This window comes from Bactrocera tryoni, unplaced genomic scaffold (genome assembly GCF_016617805.1).
Source record: "Bactrocera tryoni isolate S06 unplaced genomic scaffold, CSIRO_BtryS06_freeze2 scaffold_11, whole genome shotgun sequence".
NCBI lineage: Eukaryota > Metazoa > Arthropoda > Insecta > Diptera > Tephritidae > Bactrocera > Bactrocera tryoni.
The window spans coordinates 13,084,399-13,094,502 of record NW_024395824.1 but is presented as its reverse complement, the minus strand read 5'-3'; the positions used below and the strand labels follow the sequence as shown (position 1 = coordinate 13,094,502).

General features: G+C 38.8%; 1 protein-coding gene across 1 annotated transcript; it reads right to left on the bottom strand.

Moving 5' to 3' along the window:
* Positions 1–1,527: 1,527 nt before the first annotated feature.
* Positions 1,528–9,783, bottom strand: LOC120779488 (sialin). The gene is made up of 5 exons (XM_040111774.1): positions 9,690–9,783; positions 8,829–8,984; positions 3,215–3,459; positions 2,075–3,154; positions 1,528–2,011 (listed from the first exon to the last, which is right to left on the bottom strand). The coding sequence occupies exons 1-5, from the start codon at positions 9,766–9,768 to the stop codon at positions 1,817–1,819; spliced, it is 1,755 nt and encodes a 584-aa protein (XP_039967708.1). The 5' UTR covers positions 9,769–9,783; the 3' UTR covers positions 1,528–1,816.
* Positions 9,784–10,104: the final 321 nt, after the last annotated feature.

The following is a 10,104-nucleotide window of genomic DNA, read 5'->3' as shown; positions in this document are numbered from 1 at the left end:
TCGCGACTTAGCTCTTACGTCACTGTTGACAGTCATAACTTTGAAGTTGTAGATAATTTTGTCTATCTTGGAACCAGCGTAAACACCATCACCAATGTCAGCCTAGGAATCAAACGCAGGATAACTCTTGCCAACAGGTGCTACTTCGGACTGAGTAGGCAATTGAGAAGCAAAGTCCTCTCTCGACGAACAAAAACCAAACTCTATAAGTCACTCATAATTCCCGTCCTGCTATATGGTGCAGAGGCTTGGACGATGACAGCAACCGATGAGTCGACGTTACGAGTTTTCGAGAGAAAAATTCTGCCAAAGATTTATGGTCCTTTGCGCATTGGCCACGGCGAATATCGCATTCGATGGAACGATGAGCTGTACGAGATATACGACGACATTGACATAGTTCAGCGAATTAAAAGACAGCGGCTACGCTGGCTAGGTCATGTTGTCCGGATGGATGAAAATACTCCAGCTCTGAAAGTATTCGACGCAATACCCGCCGGGGGAAGCAGAGGAAGAGGAAGACCTCCACTCCGTTGGAAGGACCAAGTGGAGAAGGACCTGGCTTCGCTTGGAATATCCAATTGGCGCCACGTAGCGAAAAGAAGAAACGACTGGCGCGTTCACGAGACGAAGGTCTATGCACGCCCTAAGGAACCCTACACTTAAGGGCAGTGAGGTAGAGATGACCAACATGATCTTGGCAACACCCTGGATTCTACTCTGCGATGGAAGCAGCATGTTGATCAAGGCGACAAAAGCACTAATGGTGTGCAATCGGCTGGCTGGAAAATCCTGGGGCTGCACCTAAGGATCGTTAGGTGGTCGTACACAAAGATCGTGAGACCGATAATCACATATGGCTACCGCCCCTGGGCCCCAAAATCTTCCCAGACTGCAGTAAGGCTTCAACTATCGAAGCTGAAACGACTCGCATGTATCTGCATGTCGGGTGTAATGCGTACTTGAAGTCATGATTGAGCTCACACCACTTCATGGCGAGCCGAGTCGATTAAGTCATGATCGTTTGTTCGTCCGTCCTTTTGCCTGTTTATACGCGAATTAGTCTCTTAGTTTTTGAGATATAGATTGGAAATTATTGCACTCATCCGCTCCTCTCCAAGAAACTGCTAATTTTTCTGATCGAAATATCTTTATGCAATTTGGCATGGATTGTTTCCTAAGGCAACGCTATCTACATTATTTAACTATCATGCAAATTTTAAATAACGATCGATCAAAATCAAGTTTTTGTGTGAATATTAAAGCTTTAGTCCAACCGAAGTTTACGTTAGGTTTTTTCTTGTTTTAGGATAAAAATTTCGGTAAAATATTGGATTTTTAGGAAAATAATTTTAATTAAAATAAACACTTTCACAGGCTCTATGTTTAAAATAATAATAAATACTACTATAAAGCATGGAATTTGATCCATGCAAATCATCATCATTGATAGTTTTTGAGTAGCAAAGTTCCTTCTACATATACTGTTTCTTGTACTCCACATTACTTAAATAATAGATGATGTTCTGAAATGTATGTAAAATTAACAAGTTTCATTTTTATTATATTTTTTTCTAATATCCGATTCCTTAAACAAATCACACATTATTTAAATAGTATTAAGACCTTCACATTACTAACAAATTCAAAACAACTAATACATACATATGGTTTACTTCTTATATGTTTGCATATGACGCATACATACTTATATTTTTATATACCTTTGTAAATTTTGCATTTGTTAAGAGAGCACATATAAAAGCGATGTATAAAAACTGTAAGTTGGTTAAGTACATATATTTAATTACATAGTTTACAAATCATCTTTCCGTATATTCTCTTTCCGCTTATTAAGGATTTGGCACTCTTCTGCAGAACCATCATTGCGGGACTGGGGGTAGTTCCAGTTCTGAATTTCAGCAGTTCCATAGATTTGATAAACGACAAATGTTAATATTGCAATTACGGAAGAAACACCAAATACTAGACGCCACTGTTCTATAGAACTCTGAAAATTATTGCAACATACAACGTATTTTGAACGTAAAATTACTAATAAGGGAAAATATACCTCGTTTGTGACTATTATACCGGATACCAGTGGAGAAAGAAATGATGCTGACATATGTATTGTTTGGCAAAAAGCAAGAACCGGACCAGCTAAATTCGGAGCAATATCAACAATGTTAGCCATTGCACCTGCATATGAGGCTGTTATGAATGTAACTGACACAAACCAAACTACCAATAATAATGCAATGTTTTTGTCTATATATCCAATCAAGTATACCAGAATGCCAGGTACAACTTGTGATAATGCGGTAAAGAGTTTGCGAACATTTGTGAGACCCATCCAATTACTTAGCATCAATTTATCAGCAACATAGCAAAATAAAACAGACGAGATATAGGAGCAAATAAAAGGCATTCCGGAGAGGAAGCCGTTGGTCTTATAATTGAATTTAAGCATATTTTTCATAAAATTTGGACCACACACAATAAATATATAGTGAATCCAAATTCTTCCAAATGTGGTTATGCCAATCGCATACGCAGGCAAGGAAGTAAAAATTGATTTCCATGGCACCTTCATGCCTATTGTTTCTTTTGTTTCTGAACTAACACTTACTTCAATATATTCAATTTCTTGAGAAGAAATTCGTGGATGTTCCTTAGGCGTGTTAAACGCTAAGTAATACCACAATATACACCAAATCATACCTAAAGAACCAGTGGTAAAAAAGATATATCGCCAGCCGAAATTATCAATGATAAATCCACATAAAGGGTATGTTAAGCCGATACCTATACTAAAGCCTTGAAAACTGGACATAAACCTGGACCGTTCGGCTAACGGTATCCAATAGCCTACTATTGCGTACATAGCCGGCCATGTTAATCCAGAAGCGAAACCTTGCACAGATCGCAATATTATCACAGCGGAATAGTGTAGGTCAGCCCCGAAGGGAATACATAGGCTACATAACGCTGTAGCAAATTGAGACCACCCAAATACTTGTTTTGTACCAAAGTATTGTGTAGCGATCCCACCGACAACTTGTGATAATACATAGCACCAGTAAAACGAGCTTACAACTATTGATTTCACCGTTGGAGACCAATCATATAAGTCGTCATTGTTTTCGGAGTTCTAAAATTATAAAAATGTTGTATATATTCGAAACATCAAAAATGTTACATAAAATATTACCATTGTTGAGTTTATCACAGATATATTCGTATTGTCATTATTAAAAAATAGTCGTTTGTGTGTTTCATTTTTATCAGCGGAGCTAAACAATTTCCTGCTGGAATCAGAAGTGCTTAAGGAACTCGACAGGTCTGATGGACGCACCATTGCCACGAGGGCAAAATTTATATCGTTGCGCATCATAAATGAAACCAAAAAGCCAGACCATGACAAAAAGTAAAGTACCAAACGAGCAGGTATTCGAGCTGAAAATAAAAGCAAATAAAGAATTATGTTCACAAAACGCATGGTGTGCCGTATTTAAAATAATGGAAATAAACATACATTTCATGATGTACATATAAAATAGAAGTTGCGTTAACTAAAACCATGTACCCAATATACGTACATTCTTAGCAAGCAAGCAATTTTTTGTTAAATGTTTCCCCGGAGTTTAAAGTATTAGAACTGGTATTATGCCACAAGCACCAACACTTTAATGAAGTGTTAATAGAAGAATTTGTTTATACCTTGAACAGTTTGCACGAAGTAAAATATAAAATATATATCTATAAGCTCTGAACCGGTTTAATCATGTTCGTCTGTACATATGGGAACTTCTTCTTCTTTATTGCTTACAACAACGCGCCAGTCGTTCTTCCTTTTCGCTGTTGGCGCCAATTAGAGATTCCAAGTGTAGCCAGGTCCTTCTCCACCTGGTCTTTCCAACGGAGTGGAGGTCTTCATCATGCTGCGTTTTCCCGGCGGGGGTCGGCCCAAAGGGAAAGAAGTGTTAGATGAGAGTGATTTGTTGGGCGTACAAAAAAGGTAAAAATCGTGCTTGGCGACTTAAACGACAGGGTGGTCAAGGAAGGTTTCTTTGGCGCAACAGTCGGTGAATTCAGCCCTTACGAATAAACATCCCCAAATGTGTTGCGGCTGATCGACGTCGCTGGGCCTGAAATATGGTTATATGTAGTACTTGATTTCAGCACAAGAAAATACATCAAGCTACCTGGCTGTCTCCGGAACGAAAAGACACCAACCATATCGATCATGTTGTGATAGACTGAAGACACGTCTCCGGTGTTCTAGGCGTGCGTACGCTTCAAGGTCCTAACATCTTGTTGCAGCCAAGATTCGCACCCGCCTCTGTGCAGCAAAAAACGCACGTCAACAAACACAAGGAAGGTTCGACGTCGAGAAGCTGTAATCACAACAAATAGCCGAACGATTTTTTACTCGACTTGCACTCCTGCTCTCTGAGAGCACTCGTCAATAACTCGGTATAAGGGAACTGTGGGACGGCATTTCAAACCGCTTACTTACTGCTGGAACCGAAACCATTGGTTTTCGGAAAATGCAAAAGAACAGCTGGTACGACGAGGAGTGCCGTGTCGCAGCGGAGAGAAAACAGACTGCCTAGCTCGCAACGTTACGATCGGCAACAACACGTGCGGGATGGGAAAGATATCGAGAGTTGAAGAGGGAAACGCGACGCATTTGCAGACAGAAAAAGACAGAGGCCAAAATGCGGGAGTATGAAGAGCTTGACAAGCTGGCCTACAGGGGTAATGCTCGAAAATTCTACGAAAAAATGCGGCGGCTTACAGATGGTTTCATGACCGGAGCATACTCTTGTAGAACCCCCAAAGGTGATCTAGTCACCGCTGCCCAGAGCATACTTAAATTATGGAACGAACAGTTCTCCAGCCTGCTGAATGGCAGTGAACGTGCAACACCAGAAGAAGGCGAACCCGATTCCCCAATCGATGACGATGGAGCAGACGTTCCATTGCCCGACCATGAAGAAGTTCGAATAGCAATTACCCGCCTGAAGAACAACAAAGCGGCGAGGGCCGATGGATTGCTGGCCGAGCTATTCAAACACGGCGGCGAAGAGCTGATAAGGAGCATGCATCAGCTTCTTTGTAAAATATGGTCGGACGAAAGCATGCCCAACGATTGGAATTTAAGTGTGCTATGCCCAATCCATAAAAAGGGAGACCCCACAATCTGCGCCAACTACCGTGGGATAAGCCTCCTCAACATCGCGTATAAGGTTCTATCGAGCGTATTGTGTGAAAGATTAAAGGACCTATCCGAGCCGTTCGATACCAAGCGAGGTTTCAGACAAGGCGACTGCGTATCGTGCGACTTCTTCAACCTTCTTCTGGAGAAAATAATACGAGCTGCAGAACTAAACCGAGAAGGTACAATCTTCTATAAGAGTGTACAGCTACTGGCGTATGCTGATGATATTGGCAACATTGGACTTAACAACCGCGCCGTTAGTTCTTATGTCTCCAGAATGGATAAGGCAGCGAAGCCAATGGGTGTGGTGGTGAACGAGGGCAAGACGAAATCCTGTCCCCAAACAAACAGTCGTCGCACTCGCGACTAGGCACCCACGTCACTGTTGAAGTTGTAGATAATGTCGTCTATTTAGGAACCAATATCAACACCAACAATAACGCCAGCCTCGAAATACATCCTGCGGCAGTGCTACCTTGGACTAAGTAGGCAATTGAGAACTAAAGTCCTCTCTCAAAGGATAAAAACAAAACTTTATAAGTCACTCACTATACCCGTCCTGCTGTATGGTGCAGAAGCATGGACGAAGACAACATATGATGAGTCGACTTTCCTAGTGTGCGAGAGAAAAGTTCTGCGAAAGATTTATGGTTCTTTGCGCGTTGGCTACGGCGAATATCGCTTTCGATGGAACGATGAGCTGTATGAGACGACATTGACATAGTTCAGCGAATTAAAAGACAGCGGCTACGCTGGCTAGGTCATATCGTCCGAATGGACGAAAACATTCCAGCCCTGATAGTATTCGACGCAGTACCCACCGGGGGAATCAGAGGAAGACCTCCACTCCGTTGGAAGGACCAGGTGGAGAAGGACCTGGCTTCGCTTGGAATCTCCAATGGGCGCCAACTTGCTAAAAGAAGAAACGACTAGCGTGAAGTTGTTAACTCGGCTATAACTGCGGAAGCGGTTTCCACGCCAGTAAAGAAGAAGAGGAAGTACAATCGATACAATTAAGTTCTGAATATAACATTATTCACATGGCCTCCACGAATTCTTTAGAAGGAACGAATTCGATCAAGCAAATTTTGGATTACTTTTTCTAATAAATCAAGTCGTATGTCTTGAATAGCACATCTTCTTAAGCTTGAAGAATGTCTGGTTTATTGATAAAGGCTAATGACTTCAAATAACCCCACAAGAAGTAGTTTAGTGGTGTTAAGTCACAACTTCTTGGAGGGCATTCATTGTCACAACTTTGTGAACTAATCGAATCTCTAAACTTTTTTCCCAATAATTCGGTTGTTGCACGTGTTGTGTGGCACGTAGCCCCGTCTTGTTAGATCCAGATGTTGTCAAGAATAACTTCTCCCAATTGCGACTATTAAAAGTTGATTATCATCGATCTATACCGATCTCCATTGATAGTACCTCTGTCACCAGCTTCATTTCGAAAGAAGTACGGACCGATGCTTCCACCAGGCCAAAAACCGTACCAAACTGTCAGTTTAGGTGCATGTAATAGCTGATCATGCATAATTTCTGGATTTGCTTCGCACCAGGATATACAGTTTTGTTTATTTAACGGACTACTCAGATTAAAGTGAGACTCATCGGCGAAGATAATTAAAAAAAGAAAAGAAGGGCTAAGATCGGATGCAACCAAACATTTTATACTCTTGCAACTTGCAGAAATCAAAGCCAGAGAAATACCAGAAAATCGAAATCCAAGTAATTTTATATATACATATACTATATATAACTCATATACTGACAGACACTTACGGTTTGTTAAAAAAACGGAAATAATTATATGTAGTATATTGGAGTTGGGGTAGTACCGACCCGATTTTATCTATTTTTCCCAATACCACATATTATTAACATGCCAAATACAAAAACCCAATCATATAGTGTAAAGTCAGCCAAAAGTTCAAAAATTTTTATATTATGTAGCTATATAGGGACTACTGGAATTATTGGCCCGATTAAACCAATTTTTAATACATACACATACCCTTGACAGAGAAGGATTATTTCTGAATTTCAATTATATATCTTACACATTGACCCATATTTTCGATTAAAAGTCAACTCCAAATATTCGGCACCTAGGGACTTGAACAGTTTTGGTTAGATTTGAACAATTCTTGGTGGCATACCCTACGGGCATCATTCGTGCAAAGTTTCATCCTGTTAAATTAACTGCTTCTTGATTTGTGTATTGGAAAATTAAGGAATCAAGTGAAATTTAAAATTTCGATTGCGTCCATTTTTGTACTGTGATATAAGAATGTGAGAAGACGTAGTAAATTTTGTCGGAATCGGTAGATCGGGTGTCGAGATATCCGATTTCAGAAAAAAATGGGCGGTGCCACGCCCATCGTCCAATTTTCATACCGGCTCCCATAAAGCCTTCTTATGCCATCTCGGATGCAAAATTGTCTCTGGCATATTTAGTTATTGCTCGTTTATTAGTTTTTAACAGTACCGCTATATGAGAAGTGAGCGGTGATATCTACCGATTTCATCCATCTTCCCACTGTCGGTATTTATTTTTAGTATTTAGGCTCCGCGAAATTGGTGATTTTAGCTTTAGTGGTTTGGGAGATATATTTATTAAACTTATTAAAGGACGGGGCTAAGCCCACTTTTTCAAAATTTTCTGCCCACAAGTGCCCCTTGCTATTGCGATCCCATGTGCCAAATTAGAGTTTTATATCTTTATTTAGTCCTTAGTTATGGCTTTTCATATGAATTTAGTTAATGACGATTTGTGGGCGTGGCAGTGGTTCGATTACGCCCATCTACGAACTCGTAATTTTTTTTTGTAACTAAGAAGCCCGAATACTAAATTCCATCAAGATATCTCAGTTTTTACTTAAGTTACAGCTTGCACGGACGGGCAGTTCTTGAGTGAGAACAATTTTATACGGATGCAAGACAAAATCCTTTTTCAAAATCTACCAGGTTGTGGTTTCAGACAGTCCCATTCTTGAGAACGCCTTGGAATCGACAAATTGCGGTCCTCAGAAACACTTCGAAAGCTTGTTTGTTTTATTGGCACTTGAACATAATGTAAAGAAAATGTAGGCTCGATATTTGAAACAACGTTGCTCTTGCGTATATCTTTCTATGATGAAATAGTAAACATTAATGAATACAAAGAAAAAAAGTGACAAATTCAAAGGCAAAATTGATATTAAAAGTGTTCCCAAGTACTTATTGGTGTGAATTATAAATATCATTATTGGTTGAGAAAACGAGCCATTTTAGCAACAAAAAATAAGAATATAGGTGATTTAAATCTAAACAGTATAACACGGTTAAATTGAAGGACACTTCTTTACTTCTTTTTATGCAATTTTTGATTTGGTGCTGTACGGAAACTTTTGTGGTTCACCGAACTTAGTATTTATTAATGGCAACTGTTACGGTCTAAGCAATGCAGACAAAATGCTGTTACGGATATTAATGATAGATAAACCGGGATGTATAAAACAAAAATATGTATAAAACAAACATTAATTTAATAAACGTTATTTGGAGCAAATTAATAAGTATGTAGTTATTGAAATGTATTTTAATAAATTGAACTTACCATTAAGTCTGTAAAAAAAACTGGTTTCTGTTTGAAGTTGGCTCCCTTCGCCAATAGATTCAATGATTGTTGAAGCTTGGGTGATTTCATAAATCCCTGATGCTCTTTTGCCTGAATGTGAAGTATACATCACTATCTTTTCGCCTTGTATGAAAACTACGAAGAAAATTTAATCGAATATCCTTAGAATGTAACCAGCTTTATACATATATAGCTAACAGAAAATAGTTAAGTACAAAAAACTACTCGACTTATTTTCATTGAACGTTGATGAGCGCTTTAGAATGGTTAAAATGCTGATGAATATTTAACAATACTAAATTTTAATTGCCATGCTACATCGTAATCTTTATCAGGTACAATTATTTGTCTTTGTACAGCGTCTGAAAGTAAGAGCACATAAAAGACAGCTAAATAATAAATACCCTTTGTTTCAATACATAATTTATAAAAATATGTATATAGTATAAATACTTAAATGACAAATGTTTTACACACAATATGAAACAAAACATGTTGTTTACATTGTTATAATAATAAATACAGTCAAACGCATTTATTACTATAGGTAGACTAATTAATCCACAATTCATTTATTAATTGTCATTTGTGAACATGACAAAACGTTCTTCGGCTGTCCGGAAGCTATAACACCCTTCACATTTAAAAAAGTTATAAGTCTATAAGCATCGTTGCCTTAGACCAGAGATGGGAAAATGAAATGTATGGATGTATTGGTAACCGCGAGCGTAAAGTGGCTACCATGGGACAAAGAACATTTGCAGTCAGTTGATTAACAAACAACAGCAAAGCATCATCGTGCGCCGCTTGATTGTTTTGTGATACTATTTATGCGCGTACCTTTATGTGCTTCTTCAAAATGAATGACAAATATTGCTTTATGATTTCCGATGCCGAGGCAAGCCTTATTTTTAAGCATGATTTCTCGAGAACTTCACAATTTCAACTTTATCTTAAAATTTCCGCTAACTAGTTTGCTAGTAAAAGTAGTCAACTCCCAATTTACCCCACCAAAGGTATCTGAAATTATAACATTTTATTTATGTTATACATTTCAAATGGGGCAAAAATATACTAGGGCATAAAAAAAACATCAACATACCGACTACTTATGTTACCTCGTTGCTGTCTGCAGCGCAACTGGCAGGAAAATCAATTCATTATCCCACAGTGCAAAACTGTTTTTTTCGCTCTCAATAGCGACTCAATATAGCGTAAGAATACGTGTGCTGAGAGTAACTGCTCATATGAGTCA

Coding starts and splice junctions, on each gene's coding strand:
- LOC120779488 (XM_040111774.1), bottom strand. CDS start 9,768: ATGCTTAAAAATAAGGCTTGCCTCGGCATCGGAAATCATAAAGCAATA. Junction 3,460..8,828: donor TTTTTTTTACAGACTTAATG/GTAAGTTCAATT, acceptor TTTTATTTTCAG/CTCGAATACCTGCTCGTTTG. Junction 3,155..3,214: donor CTGTGATAAACTCAACAATG/GTAATATTTTAT, acceptor TTATAATTTTAG/AACTCCGAAAACAATGACGA.